Source organism: Jaculus jaculus, chromosome 8 (assembly GCF_020740685.1).
Source record: "Jaculus jaculus isolate mJacJac1 chromosome 8, mJacJac1.mat.Y.cur, whole genome shotgun sequence".
In the NCBI taxonomy this organism is placed as follows: domain Eukaryota; kingdom Metazoa; phylum Chordata; class Mammalia; order Rodentia; family Dipodidae; genus Jaculus; species Jaculus jaculus.
Genome location: NC_059109.1, coordinates 55,328,136 through 55,343,353, shown reverse-complemented (window position 1 = coordinate 55,343,353; position 15,218 = coordinate 55,328,136). Strand labels below are relative to the sequence as shown.

At 43.5% G+C, this 15,218-nt stretch overlaps 1 protein-coding gene across 3 annotated transcripts in view; it reads left to right on the top strand.

Annotated features, from left to right (window-relative positions):
• The window catches only part of Wdr76 (WD repeat domain 76), a 73,162-nt gene extending 58,456 nt beyond the window's left edge, over positions 1–14,706 (top strand). For all 3 annotated transcript variants that reach the window (XM_045156737.1, XM_045156735.1, XM_045156736.1), the window contains exons 11-13: positions 6,895–7,047; positions 11,659–11,712; positions 13,919–14,706. In XM_045156737.1, coding sequence (XP_045012672.1) covers positions 6,895–7,047; positions 11,659–11,712; positions 13,919–14,183 — 472 coding nt within the window. In that variant the 3' untranslated portion in view covers positions 14,184–14,706. The remainder of the gene's footprint in view (positions 1–6,894; positions 7,048–11,658; positions 11,713–13,918) is intronic.
• The last annotated feature ends 512 nt before the right edge of the window (positions 14,707–15,218 follow it).

The window sequence follows — 15,218 nt, the reverse complement described above, 5'->3', positions numbered from 1 at the left end:
GTGGACGTTACACCATAGGGCTCATGACTACCCCTGTTGTAGGTTTTTAGTATCAGGGATGTATTCCCTCCCATGGAGTGGGCAGGATAACCTTTTTTAGGAAGACCTGGAAGCTGCTCTTTATCATCTTGGACAGATTGAATTTGACTGGAGTTCTTTCTTGCTAGGACAAAGTGGCATCCATGTTCTTTTGGGCCTGTGTCCCTAGCTGATTACCTGCAGAAGAAAGCTATCTTGCTTTTAATTTGTATCCTTCTCCTCTCCAGTGAGGAAACTCTAACTGACATTTGGGAAGTGGGACAATGACTGCTCTAAGTTCTTCAAGCTCAGTGTGATTACAGAGCATGGCATTTAGAGTTCCCCCAGAGTGAATCTGTCTAAAGATCAACAATGCAAAGGTTTTTTCATTTCTTGTGAACCAGCTTGATGTTTCTTCACCATCTCTGTGTTGGTTCTTTTTTTAAAAAATATTTTATTTTTATTTATTTATTTGAGAGAGAGAGAGAGAGAGGATACCAGGGTCTCTAGCTACTGCAAACGAACTCCAGGTGCATGCACTCCCTTGCTCATCTGGCTTACGTGGCTCCTGGGAGTTGAACCTAGGTCCTTTGGCTTTGTAGGCAAGTGCCTTAATTGCTGTGCCATCTCTGCAGCCCTTGGATATATATATTTTTAATCTGGGGTAACATTTATAAAAGATAAACAATAAGAACATTATGATTATTATCAAGAGAGTTGGAAAGGACCTTATCCTGTTGGAGGCATAGGTGTATGTAAGAACTTAGTATTATGAGCCCTAAGCATATGAGTAAGAGATATGGATATCTATATTTACAGTTAAATTGGAAAGCCTATAAGCTTGAATTTTTGTTTACTTTGGTTATACTTTGTTGCTGGGAGTTTAAGACCAAGTAGGTAGCCAAAATGTAATTATATATGTACTTTTTAGGGGCACTTGTGGCTCTTTAAGAGAGACTTTTAGGGATCTGAGAGGAGTTCTACAGCGCTTTCTGTATTGGTGCCATCTGCTTGATGAAACAGTGCCTTCCTGACCATATGGGTTCCCTTGGAAGCATTGAGGATCTTGTCCTCTGTTGTGACCCTCCTCTTGCAGACTGTACAATGGTTGGAGTCAAATCTCTGGGTCTCACGGGCTGGAGAAATGGCTTAGCAGTTAAGGTGCTTACCTATGAAGCCTAAGGACCCATGTTCAACTCCCAAATCCCACATAAGCCATATGCACAAGTTGGTTCACGTGTCTGGAGTTCTGTTGTAGTGGCTGGAGACCCTGGCATGCCAATTCTCTCTCGCGCTCTCTCTCACACACACACATATACACAAAATCTCTGGGTCTCAGTAACCTTTTTGATCAAGAAGACAGGTAATTAACCCAAGATGTAGGGCATGTTAAAGATGTACTGTGGTCACCTATTTAACCTGGGAGCAGAGACCAAAATATTGTTTTCCCTTTCAGCTCCAGTATTCTCAATAGCTTTGGCTTCTAACATGGTTATTGAACACCCAGAAGGACAGTTATACATATCTGATCACCTTTGTCTTTAGCAAAACAGATCTAGTTAAAGAATGGCAAAAATCTTAGTCATTCTGTCTAACATTTAACTTTAGTTGTTTGGTGACATTGCAAGCCATATCTAAAACATAGAAAGCATGAATATATGACTTTAAATATCTAGCAGTTGTAAGAAAAAGGAAAAACATGTTAACATGTATAGAAGCAAAAATTTCCCAAGAAATTTAAATTAATTGCTTCGATAAAGACCTAGCATCTCTGTTTTAATTTTTTTTTTTGTTGTTGTTAATTTGCATACCTTTGGAGGAATGTGAAACAGATAAGTCAATCTTTGGACTTTAAGAATAGTAGACTTTAGAGAGGCATGGTAGCACACACTTTTAATGCCAGAACTTGGGAGGGAGAGGTAGGAAGATCACTGTGAGTTCAAGGCCATCCTAAGACTATAGAGTAAATTCCAGGCAGCCTGGGCTAGAGTGAGACCCTACCTTGAAAAACCAAAAAAACAGGATAGTAGATTTCAAAGGGCCATTTCTCTCAGAGGAGGACCATTGTTTGAGCATTACATTATTAGATCTTATTTATTTATTTGTTGACTTATTTTTTGGATACTCCTGGGCCTCTAGCCAGTGCAAACAAACTTCACATGTATGCACCATCTTGTGCATCTGGCTTACATGGATCCTGGGGAATCGAACCTGGGTCCTTAGGCTTCACAGGTGAGCACCTTAACTGCTAAGCCATCTCTCCAGCCCCCAGCTTTTTTTTTTTAATGGGGCGGGGAGGGAGAATTGGTATACCAGGGCTTCTAGCCACTGCAGTCAGATGTGTGTGCCACCTTGTGTGCAGGCATGACCTTGTTTGCATGCATGCCTTGTGTGCCTGGCTTATCTGGGTTCTGGGGAGTTGAACTTTGGTCCTTACGCTTCACAGGCAAGTTTGGTCCTTAGGCTTCACAGGCAAGTGCCTTAACTGCTAAGTCATTTCTCCAGGCCTTTTTTTTTTTTTTTTTTTTTGAGATAGTATCTCACTGTTTCCCAGGCTGACCTGGAACTCACTCTGTAGTCTCAGGCTGGCCTTGAACTCACAGTGATCCTCCTACTTCAGCCTCCTGAGTGCTGGGATTAAAAATGTGTGCCAAGGCTGGCAATAAGGCTTAGCAGTTAAGTGCTTGCCTGTGAAGCCTAAGAACCCCAGTTCAAGGCTTGATTCCCCAGAACCCACATTAGCCAGATGCCCAAGGGGGCGCACCCATCTGGAGTTCGTTTGCAGTGGCTGGAGGCCTTGGTGTGCCTATTCTCTCCAACCTATCTCCAGCCCCTTTTTTTGTTTTGTTTTGTTTTTAGAGGTAGAATCTCACTCTAGTCCAGGCTGACCTGGAATTAACTATGTAGTCTCAGGGTGGCCTCAAACTCACAGCTATCCACCTACCTCTGCCTCCCAACTGCTGGGATTAAAGGCATGTGCCACCATGCCTTGCTTCTAGCCCATTTTTAATCATTTTTATTTGTTTATTTGCTTGTGTGTGTGTGTGTGTGTGTGTGTGCATGCGTGCGCCAGGGTCTCTTATAGTTGCAAACGAATCCCAGATGCTTGCACTACTTTCTCTTTCTTTCTTTCTTCTTTCTTTTTGTACCACTTTCTTGTCTGACTTTATGTATGTGTGCTGGGAATGGAACCTAGGTTTACAAGCAAGTGCCTCAGGGTGGCCTTGAAGTCTTGGTGATCCTCCTACCTCTGCCTCTCTGGCCCCTTTCCTCTTTTTTTGATTTTTCTTTTATCCTTTTCCATCCCCTATGTCAAAATGTTGACGGGCTAACATTGCAGGTCTTGTGAGTGTCACAACAACCACTGTGAGGTCATGAATGCACCAGTTCATGGCTGGAGGACAGTGCTCCAAAGTACTTTTCTCACCCTGTGGCTCTTACGTCCTTTTCTCCTCCTTCTCCTCCGTATTCCTTGAACCTTGGAGGGTGTAATAGAGATGTCTCATTTCCTGTTGAGCTCTTAACACCTCTTCTGTTCTGCTTTGATGAGTTTTGAGATTCCTCAGTGTCCATTGCCATCTCTGGCTAGCAGTGAGAGCAGCTCTCACATTCTTTTTTAAAAAATTTTAATTATTAATTTACTTGACAGAGAAAGAGGGAGAGAGGAAAGAGAGAATAAGTGGGCGCACCAGGGCCTCCAGCCACTGCAAATGAACTCCAGACATGTGTGCCCCATTGTGCATCTGGCTAATGTGGGTCCTGGGGAATTGATCCTGGGTCCTTTGGCTTTGCAGGCAAATGTCTTAACTGCTAAGCCATCCCTCCAGCCCAGCTCTCATAGTCTTTTGCTACCTTTTTTGTTCCTTGTGACCTGAAGGGTATGACAGAGATGACTCATTCAGTGCTAAGCACTGGGCTTTCTCTTCTTGTCATCTTGAGTCTCCTAAGTATTCACCAGCATCTGTAAAAAGAAGTTTCTCTAACCAAAAGCAAGAACAGCCCTAATCAAAGGGCATAAATACCTACATATATAGAACTTTGGTTTGTTTAGTTTTTTTCAAGGTAGGGTCTCATTCTAGCCCAGGCTGATAAGGAACTCAGTCCAGGCTGGCCTCATATGGTGATCCCCTTGCCTCAGCCTCCCGAGTGCTGGGATTAAAGGTGTGCCTCACCACACCTGGTTGAGAAGACTTTTGGGGGGAACGGGGGAGGGTTTGAGGGAGGGTCTTGCTCTAGCTCAGGCTGACCTGGACTTCATCAGGTAGTCTTAGGGTGGCCTCAAACTTATGGTGATCCTCCTACGTCTGCCTCCCGAGTGCTGGGATTAAAGCCGGCTAGAAGACATTTTGAAAGATACCTTTGTTGGGTAAAGCATTCATAGCGTGTAGTCTTTTAGTTCCAGAGCTTGTCATATATCTTTCCGTTCTTTCCTGGCATTTAGGGTTGTTTATGTTTTTATTGAGGTCTCAGGTTATTCTGGTATTCCTGCCTTTGTATGTGAGATGGTGTTTCCCCCTACAGCTTTTAGTGTTATGTCTACTTTTTTTTGTTGTTGTTTTGTTTTGTTTTTCAAAGTAGAGTCACTCTAGCACAGGCTAACCTGGAATTCACTATGTAGTCTCAGGATGGCCTTGAACTCATGGCAATCCTCCTACCTTTGCCTTCTAAGTGCTGGGATTAAAGATGTAAAGATGTATGCCACCATGTCCAGCTTTTGCTTTGCTTTTTTTTTTTTTTTTTTGGTTTTTCGAGGTAGGGTTTCACTCTAGCCCAAGCTGACTTGGAATTCACTGTGCAGTCTCAGGGTGGCCTCGAATTCCTGGTAATTCTCCTATCTCTGCCTCCTGAGTGCTGGGATTAAAGGTGTGTGCCACCACACCAGGCTTACTTTGTATTTTTGACATCTTGACTGTGGTGTGCCGTGCAGAGGTCCTTCTCTGGGCATTTGGTTTGGCGTTCTTGAAGCACCTTGTGTTTGGATGTCAACTTCCCTCTCTAGGTTTGGCAAATTTTCTTGTATGATTTCATTAAACAGTTTATTTTGCATTTACCTCGGCTCCTTAGACCTCTTACATTCAGTGGCTGGTTTCTTCTTATCTGTGGCAGAGTGCTTGTGGAGGGAGGTTGCAGAGAGAGCTTGCTGTCACCGTGGTAAGTGTTGCTGGTCTGGCTTGGAGTTGGCACTGGTAGTTTGACTGTGCAGTAGAGCCATCCCAGCACCTCTGTTTCTGTATCCTTGTTTCTCCCTCAATTGTGGCTTGTACCCCGGCATCTTACCTGGAAGTTTCTGATAGAAGTTTTCTTTTCTTTTTTTTAAATAGGTTTGTAAGATTTTTATTTATTTGTTTATTTGAGACAGAGGGTGGGAGAGAGAGTGAGAATGGGCGTGCCTGTGCATCTGGCTTACGTGGGACTTGGAGAATCGAACCTGAGTCCTTAAAGCTTTGCAGGCATGTGCCTTAACCAGTAAGCTATCTCTCCAACCCGAGAAGTTTTATTTTCTTAATATTTTATTTTATTTTTTTACTAGAGAGATTGAATAGGTGTGTCAGGGTCTTTAGCCACTGCAAACAAACTCCAGACACATTCACCACCTTGTGCATCTGGCATACGTGGGTTCTGGAGAATCAAACCTGGGTCCTTAGTCTTTGCAGGCAAGTGCCTTAACCACTAAGCCATCTCTCTAGCCCCTGAAAGAAGTTTTTGATTGTGATTGTTTTTTATTTATATGTTTATTTTTATTTTAAGATATTTTGTTATTTGAGAGAGAGAGAGAGAAGCAAATAGAAAGGGAGGGAATTAGGCTAGAGAGATGGCTTAGTGGTTAAGGCACTTGCCTGTGAAACCCAAGGACCCATGTTGGACTCTCCAGGTGTGACGCAAACCAGACGTACAAAGTGATGCAAGAATGCAAGATCACACATGCGCACAAGGGGCCACATGTGTCTGGAGTTGAATTGCAGTGGCTGGAGGCCCTAGCATGCCAATTCTCTCTCTTGTTCTCTCACATACACTCTCTCTCACTGTTGCTCTCTCTCATTAAAAAAAAACAGAGGCCAATCTGTTGGTATTGCAGGGGGGGGGGTGGAGAAAAATGGGTGCCCCAGGGCCTCTAGCCACTGCAAAGGAATTCCAGATGCATGTGCCACCTTGTGCATCTGGCTTTTGTGGGCACTGGGAAGTTGAACCTGGATCCTTAGGCTTCCCAGGCAAGTACCTTAACCACTAAGCCCTCACTCCAGCCAGATGATTGTTTTTTAATAAGAAATTCATTTGGATTTGATAAATGGTGAAACTGCTGGAAGAAATATACATTTTGCTTTGTTTGGCATAGTATGCATTTACTTCTATTTTTGAGAAAAAATTTAAGATTTTAATAGACAGAAAAAAGTTGCATGTGACCTATAACTACTTTGTTTCTGGGAGAGACTGGAAAACCAATTAGATACTTGTCTGTATACCTGCCTGTTACCATGTTTCTGCTACAGTTTGGAATTTTTCTAATATTTTACTTTTTTGAAAAAAAATATTTTTATTTATTTACTTATGAGAGAGAGAGAGAGAGAGAGAGAGAGAGAGTGAGTGTGTGTGTGCGCGCGCCAGGGCCTCTACCCACTACAAACAAACTCCAGATGCATGTACCACCATGTGCATCTGGCTTATGTGGGTTCTGAGGAATAAAACCTGGGTCCTCTCCAGCCCCATATATATATATTCTTTTAATTAGTGTTTGTAAAATTAAGAGGATTAGAAGGCTCTGCCTTAAATGTTCTTCAATGTAGCAACTATTTGGATGTCTGATTTATGCTTGGCACTGTTCTATAGGCTTACTACAATGTATTGTGACAGTGTTAATAATTCCTCTTCCTACTCCAGGGATATTCACATTTATGATACCCGGCGCCTGAATACCAGGGGAAGCCAGCCTTTGATTTCTTTGCACGAGCACACAAAGAGCATTGCTTCTGCCTATTTTTCACCTGTCACTGGGAACAGAGTGGTAACCACATGTGCTGATAGTAAACTAAGGTAAGCTGAAGAGACAGAAATGTATTTCTTTTTTTTTTAAGTTTTTATTTTTATTTATTTATTTGAGAGAGAGAGAGAGAATGGGTGCGCCAGGACCTCCAGCCACTGCATACGAACTCCAGATGCATGCATCACCTTGTGCAACTGGCTTACCTTACTGGTTTCTGGGGAATTGAACCGAGGTTCTTTGGCTTTGCAGGCAAGTGCCTTAACTGCTAAGCCATCTCCCCAGCCCAGAAATGTATTTCTTTAAAGAAATGTATTTATACATACATGCCTATATATGTGTGTCACATGTATACATGCCAGTACCTCTTGCCATAAATAAACACCAGATGCTTATGTCACTTTATGCATCTGCTGGCTTATGTCAGTGGCTTGGGATTTGAACCCAGGCCTGGCAGGCTTTGCAAGCAAGTGCCTTTGACCACGGAGACATCTTCTCTTAGGAAATCAAAATTTTGAGTCTGTAGCTATTGTGTCAGTAAAGTGGAAGGTTTGTTTTCTGCTGCTCCTATTGAATCACTGTTTTGTCTTGTATTCAGATGTGGTTTCCTAAAGACCATGGGTCTGAACTTAATGACTTCTCAGTAGTTTCTGCATTCTCGAGCTCCCTGGGAAGTCAGTGGTCAGGCTCTCCTTTCAGCACTAAAGAAGCCCAGAAATCCTAATGATACAAGGGTTCTGCTGTCTTGGAAGATAATTTTAGGGAGAACTTCTCTCTCTCTCTCTGCACCCTTCCTTTCCTTTTCTTTTTAATAAAGCTTGGTGTTTTTTAAAAAATATTTTTTATTTTATTTTTAATTTGGGGTGTTGGAGGATAGACATGGCAGGACCTCTAGACACTGCAAATGAACTCCAGATGTGTTGTCTTATGCTTCTGGCTTTATGTGGGTCTTGGGGAATTGAACCTGTCTCCTTTGGCTTTGCCAGCAAGTGCCTTAACTCCTAAGCCATCTCTCCAGTGCAAGATTGGTGTTTTTATTTTAAAAATTGTTTATTTATTTATTTGCAAGCAGAAGGGGAGAGAGAGTATGGGTGCACCAGGGCCTCTTACCACTGCAAATGAACTCCAGATGCATGTACCACTTTGTGTATATGGTTTTATGTGGTACTGGAGAATCATATCTGGGCTGACTGTAACCACTGAGCCATCTCCCCAGGCCTCTTTATTTTGAGACAGTCTCACTGTATATCCTAGGCTGGCCTTGAACTTGTGATCCTCCTGCTTCAGAAGCTTGAGTGCTAGAATTTCAGGTATGCATTACAATCCAGATAGAAGATGCTCTTTTCTTTTTTAATTTTAAATATGTCTTTATTTATTTGCAAGCAGACAGAGAGACAGAAAAGAGACAGAGAGAGAATGGATATGCCAGGTCCTCCAGCCACTGCAAACAAACTCTAGATGCATGTGCCACCTTGTGCATTTGGCTTACGTGGGTCCTGGGGAATTAAACCTGGGTCCTTAGGTTTCACAGACAAGTGCCTTAACCACTAAGCCATCTATCCAACCTTTTTTTTTTTTTTTTTTTAAGAAAGTGGGGGTCTACCATAAAAGCGCAGTGTTCAAAGGAAATTTCAGAGTCCCAGACTTTAGGCAAGCAGAAAACAGCAAAAATTTACCTTTTATATAAACTAATGGGTATGACTCCGGGGTTTTAGCATTGGAAACACATGGTCTGCAATGTGTGACAAGTGCTCTATCTGTTTCTAACAAAGTCTATAGGCACTGCCAGGAGATGAAGGAAAGAGTTTGTCATGAGGGATTAGTAGCCCTGTGTCCCCTTCCCATCATCTGTTCAGTTCCTTTGTCCAGTTTTATGCATTTACACTCTAGAATTTACTTCTACTACATTAGCCATTAGTAATTTAGCTTTCTAGTAATCCACCTAGGAAGAAGGGCTCATGCCAAGAGGTTGCCCTGGACTAGCCAGGCACAGGAGATGTGATGATAATGAAGTTAGTTTCCTTCTGCCATAATACCTGGTAGACACTTCTAGAACCCTTCCTTGTATGCTGGCCAACCTTATTTTCTTTAGCAACTTTGAAATGCTGTATTATGCCATCACATAGAGTCAGGGAGATTGCTCCTGATATATATGCACTTTCATTTAACTTGTGCATTTTCAGACCGCATCCTTTATGCATGTCACATATTGTGAATCTGAATGTGGTTTTAGAGTCCAGATTATCACTTTAGAATGAACATGTCAAATTGGGCATAGTGCTGTCCCTATAATCCCAGCACTCAGGAGGCTGAGACAAGAGGATCACCAGTTTTAGGCTAGCTAGAATATACCTACTGAGATCCTGTCTCAAAAAAAAAAAAATTAAATTTGGAGTTATAGTATTTAAATATGTCTGTACTATGTTTTAGTGTAGACTTAACTTTATAATATTCTTTGTAAATATTGTGAGATCTATTGGCTGAGGTTAGAATCTGATCCTCCTTTTTTTTTTTTTTTTGGTTTTTCGAGGTAGGGTCTCACTCTGGCCCAGGCTGACCTGGAATTCACTGTGGAGTCTCAGGGTGGCCTCGAACTCACAGAGATCCTCCTACCTCTGCCTCCCGAGTGCTGGGATTAAAGGTGTGTGCCACCATGCCTGGCTGATCCTACTTTTTTTTCAGTGTGTTTGTGTGTGTCTGTGTTCATGTGTGTGAGTGCTGGTCTGTGTGCCAGGGGCATGCCTGTGGAGTGCACAGGACAACTTCGGGTGTGGTTCTCATCTTCCATCTTGTTTGAGGCCAAGTTTTTTGTTCACTTCTGTGTTCATCAGACTACATGGCTATTCTCCTGTCTCTGCCTCCCTTCTCACTATATGCATGCTTGGATTACAGATACCTGCCACAATGTCTGGCTTTTATGTGGGTCCCGGGGGTTCGAACTTAGGTATTGTGCTTGCACGGCAAACATTTTACCCACTAATTCATCTCCCCAGGCTGTGACCCTACTTTCTTTTTTTGTTGTTGTTTGTTTTTTCGAGATAGGGTCTCACTCTAGCCCAGGCCAACCTGGAATTCACTATGTAGTCTCAGGGTGACCTTGAACTCATGGTGATCCTCCTACCTCTGCCTCTCAAGTGCTGGGATTAAAGGTATGTGCCATCATGCCCAGCTGACCCTATTTTATTTTTATTTTTTTATTTATTGAGGTAGGGTCTCACACTAGCTCAGGCTGGGCTGAAATTCACTATATTGTCTCAGGCTGGCCTTAAACTCATGGTGATCCTCCTACCTCTGCCTCCCGAGTGCCGGGATTAAAGGCGTGTGCCACCATGCCTGGCAACCCTCCTTTTTTTAAAGTAATAATTAGGGCTAGAGAGATGGCTCAGTGGTTAAAGGCACTTGCTTATAAAGTCTGACATCCTGGGTTCGATTCCCCAGTATCCATGTAAAACTAGATGCACAAAGTGGTGCATGTGTTGTATTTGGAGTTTGTAGTGCCAGGAGGCCCTGATACACTCATTACCCCGCCCCCATCATCTCAGTCTGTACCTGAAAATACATAAACAAACAGTTATATTTCTTACTGATGTGGGATTGGACTCCTGGGAGGGATTAGGTCTCCATAAAGATGCAGAAGACTCCCAAGCTCATGAGCCCCTACTGCAGGCCTTGTCTAAGTTATCAAAGAACTGAGAAATGCAGACACAGAGAAGGGTAAGTTAGAGTTTATTAAGGATAATGTTAAAATAGGAGAGCAGAAACAAGGCAGGAAAGAGAAATTCCTTCCCTTCACCCAGCAGTGTTGGGAGGGGAGAGGAAAAGGCCAGGGAAGAATTTCCCTAACATGGGGAATAGATGTCTCAGTGTGCAGGAGGGGAGAGACAGGAGAAGGGAAGAAGAGGGGGCTTGGGTCCACTTGTATGAACCAGACATCCAGTGAGTGAGATTTATCACCAGGCTTTTTGTTGGTAGACTCAAGAGGGCCCACCTACAGTGAAACTGAGGGAGAAACAGAAAGCTGTTGCTTTTAGCCATCTTGGATGGGACTGGATCAGACACGGGTTCTAGTCCTGCCCTCACAGGCAAGGTGGCGTCTGTGTTTCTGTGGCCAGTCCCTAGCTAACTACATGTCTGAAAAAGCTACCTTGCTGTTAATTTGTATCTTTACCATGAACTAATGAGTATTTAAAAATATAATTTATTTATTTGAAAGAGGGAGAGAGAGGCAGAGAGGTGGGGGAGGAGGGAGGGAATGGGTGTGCCAGGGCCTCTAGCCACTGCAAACGAAAGTGTGCCACCACCTTGTGCATCTGGCTTATGTGGGTTCTGGGAAATTGAACCTGGGTCCTCAGGCTTCTCAGGCAAGCGCCTTAAGCACTAAGCCATCTCTCCAGCCCCACTAATGAGTATTTTAAGTATACTGTTTTTTTTTTTTTTTTCTTGGTTTTTTGAGGTAGGGTCTCACTGTGGTCCAGGCTGACCTGGAATTAACTCTGTCATCTCAGGGGCCTTGAACTCGTGGCAATCCTCCTCCCTCTGCCTCCCGAGAGCTGGGATTAAAGGCATGCGCCACCATACTCGGCTAAGTATACTGATTTTATTTTAGGAAAAAAATTCAAGATTCAATAACCTGACTATGTCAACTCTTGGTCTCTCTCTTGCAGAGTCTTTGACAGCAGCTGTATATCCTCCCAGATTCCTCTCCTCACCACCATCAGGTAGGCCTCTATATTCCAAGTGCCCTCAGTCTTGGACTGCTACACTGAGTAGCAGTATTTGCGAGGCATATGTCAGGCATGTGGTCGTGAAGGAGGTGTGATAGGCCTGCTTTTTGTACTACGTTGCATAAGCTTTCAAGGAGAGCCCTTGCGTCCAGGTTCCCAGGGTGTTTCCTAGTCAGTAACTGTTCTCTGCAGGTGGAGGCTGTTTTAGGTGAGGGTCAGTGACCTTCTTGTGACCCGTTACGGAAGACTACCTCCCTGTTCATGGAGCTGTCAGTCTCTGTGCCTATTTCTGGGCTTAGGCAGCCATTAGGATCTCAGAACGCCCTTTCCTCCTTTACCTCCAACCGGCCCTGCTCTAGGCTCCGGAACTACTTCCTGTTACAGTAATTGAGACTTCTGCAGTCCAGCAGGGTGTCCAGTCAGCCTGGCTACTGCAGGCTCTTTCCTGCCTTCAAAACCCTCTCCCAGCTGGGTGTTGTGGTGGGTAAATTCCCACACCTGGAATTTGAAGTAGGAGGATCGCTGCAGGCGTGGGTCAGCCTGGAATACAGAGTGTTTCTGGTCAGTCTGGGCTAGTAAGAGTTGCCTTAACAAAAGGAAGAGGAAAGCCAGGAGTGGTGGCGTATGTCTTTAATCCCAGCACTCGGGAGGCAGAGGTAGGAGGAGGATCGCCGTGAGAGAGAATGGGCGCACCAGGACCTCCAGCCACTGCAGACAGACTCCAGGCACATGTGCCACCTTGTGCATGTGTCTTATGTGGGTACTGAGGAATTGAACCTGGGTCCTTGGGCTTCACAGGTTAGCTTAGCTGCTAAGCCATCTCTCCAGCCTTTTATTTATTTGTATGTATGTATGTATATGTGTGTGTGTGTGTGTGTGTGTGTGTGTGTGTGTGTGTGTATTTTTTACTTTTTGCTGAGGTAGAGTCTCACTCTAGCCTATGCTGACCTAGAACTCTGTAGTCCCAAGCGAGCACTGAACTCATAGTGATCCTCCTACTTCTGCCTCCCAAGTGCTGAGATGAAAGGTACGTGTCACCATGACCTGCCGGGATTCTTTTCAGTGCAGGCCTATATACCTAGCTGTGGGGTATGTATGGCCCCAGTGTAAAGCAACTTTGTGGGGTGACTTTCTGTCACCCTTATGTTGAGTTGTGTAGCTGGTTCCCTGTTTGGTGTATCTGGGCTTGTCTCAGCTGGTTGAGCCATCAGGTTCAGATTATAAGATGGAGATTTCCCACAGAATATCTTTCTCATCCACTGAGCCACTGAGTTATTTGGGAACAGTGAGACAAATGATACCATTATTTATTTATTTATTTATTTAAGAGACAGAGAAAGAGGTAAGTGGAGATTGGATGTGCCAGGGCCTCCAGCCATTGCAAACAAACCCCAGATGCATGTGCTTGCTACCTTGTGCATCTGGCTTACTTGGGCCCTGGGGAATCAAACCTGGGTCCTTTGGCTTTGTAAGCAAGTGCTTGAAACACTAAACCATCTCTCCAGCTCCAAAAGGTACCATTTTAATGGACACTGAGCAAGCACCCTTTGAGCACAAGTGTGTTCAGTGCTGAAGAGCCAAAGATGAAGAAGGAAACATCTCCATTTCAAGTCTCAGCCTCCTCCTCCTCTCCTCTGCCACCTCAATGAATTATTTAACACCTTACCAAAAAAAAAAGTACTGTTTTTTGCCGGGCTTGATGGTGCATGTCTTCAGTGCCAGCACTAGGAGGGCAGAGGTAGGAGGATGTTGTGAGTTCGAGGCCACCCTGAGATGACATAGTGAATTCCAGGTCAGCCTGGGTTAGTGAAACCCTACCTCAAAACACCAAAAAAAAAAAAAAAAAAAAGAAAGAAAAAAGAAAAGAAAAGAAAAGAAAAAGAAAAAAATGGAAGAAACAAAAAAATATATTGGGCTGGAGAGATGGCTTAGCGGTTAAGCGCTTGCCTGTGAAGCCTAAGGACCCAGGTTCGAGGCTTGATTCCCCAGGACCCACGTTAGCCAGATGCACAAGAGGGCGCACGCATCTGGAGTTCGTTTGCAGTGGCTGGAAGCCCTGGCGCGCCCATTCTCAATCTCACTCTCTCTATCTGCCTCTTTCTCTCTGTCACTCTCATATAAATAAATAAAAATGAACAAAAAAAATTAAAAAAAAAAAATATATATATATATCTAATACTGGTTTTTATCTTTCCACTAGGCACAACACCATAACTGGGCGATGGCTAACTAGGTTCCAAGCCATGTGGGACCCTAAACAAGAAGATTGCTTCCTAGTTGGCAGCATGGCCCATCCACGGCAGGTCGATATCTTCCATGAGACAGGAAGGAATGTGCACTCTTTCTTTGGAGACTGTCTTCTCTCTGTGTGTTCCCTCAGTGTTATGCACCCTACTCGCTATATTCTGGCTGGAGGCAATTCCAGTGGGAAGTTACATGTTTTTATAAATGAAGGCAGCTGTTGAGTTTCTGGGGTAGGTAGGCATACTTATGTGTTCACACTGGTCTCTGGCTAAGGAACTGATTCACTTGACTTTGTATGTTTATTTGGTATTAGGTTATATTTAGCAAGTATAAAATTATATTGATAAGAACTTTATGCAGAATGTATTGGGAGAAAGGGAGGAACTGGGAGGCTAGTTCTAGAATATTGAAAGGAGATTCGAGCAAAGGCTGAGATACTTGTAGCACTTTTTTTTTTTTTTTTCCTTTTCTTGAGACAGGGTCTCATGTCTCTCTGGGCAGCCACCTGCTATGTGCTGGGACTACAGGCATGTGCCATTGCACTCTGCATTCAGCACTTTTAATCAGGCCATATGTTGAAAAATTCTCACATAAACTATAAAGCTTTGAATAGTATTAACTTTTCTGCCATAATGATACCATTTTGAGTGATAGTAGTGATTTGTAGGTCTGTGGGTTTTTTATAGCTTGCAAGTGAATATTTCTCAGCAGAATAGGTCCTGAAAGGGTATATTTAACTCTGGTTTTTTTTTTTTTTTTTTTGTGGTGTTGGTAGGGATTGAACCTAGGATCTGTCACATGTCAGGCAGATATTCTACTATACCCACAACTTTGAAACTTTAGGTTTTACTTTTTTTTTGACGTAGGATGTCACTCTAGCTCACGTTGACCTAGAATTCACTATGTAGTCTCAGGGTGGCCTCGAACTCTCGCAGATCCTCCTACCTCTGTCTCCCGAGTGCTGGGATTAAAGGCTTGTGCCACCATGCCCAGCTTTTTTTTTTTTTTTTTAAATTTTGAGATCAGGCCTTGCTGTGTAGCCCAGACTGGCCTTGAACATTTAATCCTCCTGCTTCAGCCTTCCAAGTGCTAGGATTATAGGCATGTATCACTTTGCCCAGCTGAAACTTTGTGGTTTTTTTTTTTTTTTTTTTTTAAACTAAGAGCCTCTTCCTTTGTTCCCCACTTCCTAGTTAATTCTTACAGGAAGTCCGGCAGTAATCACTGAGAAAACGTGGTTGACTAGGAGTGGGGCC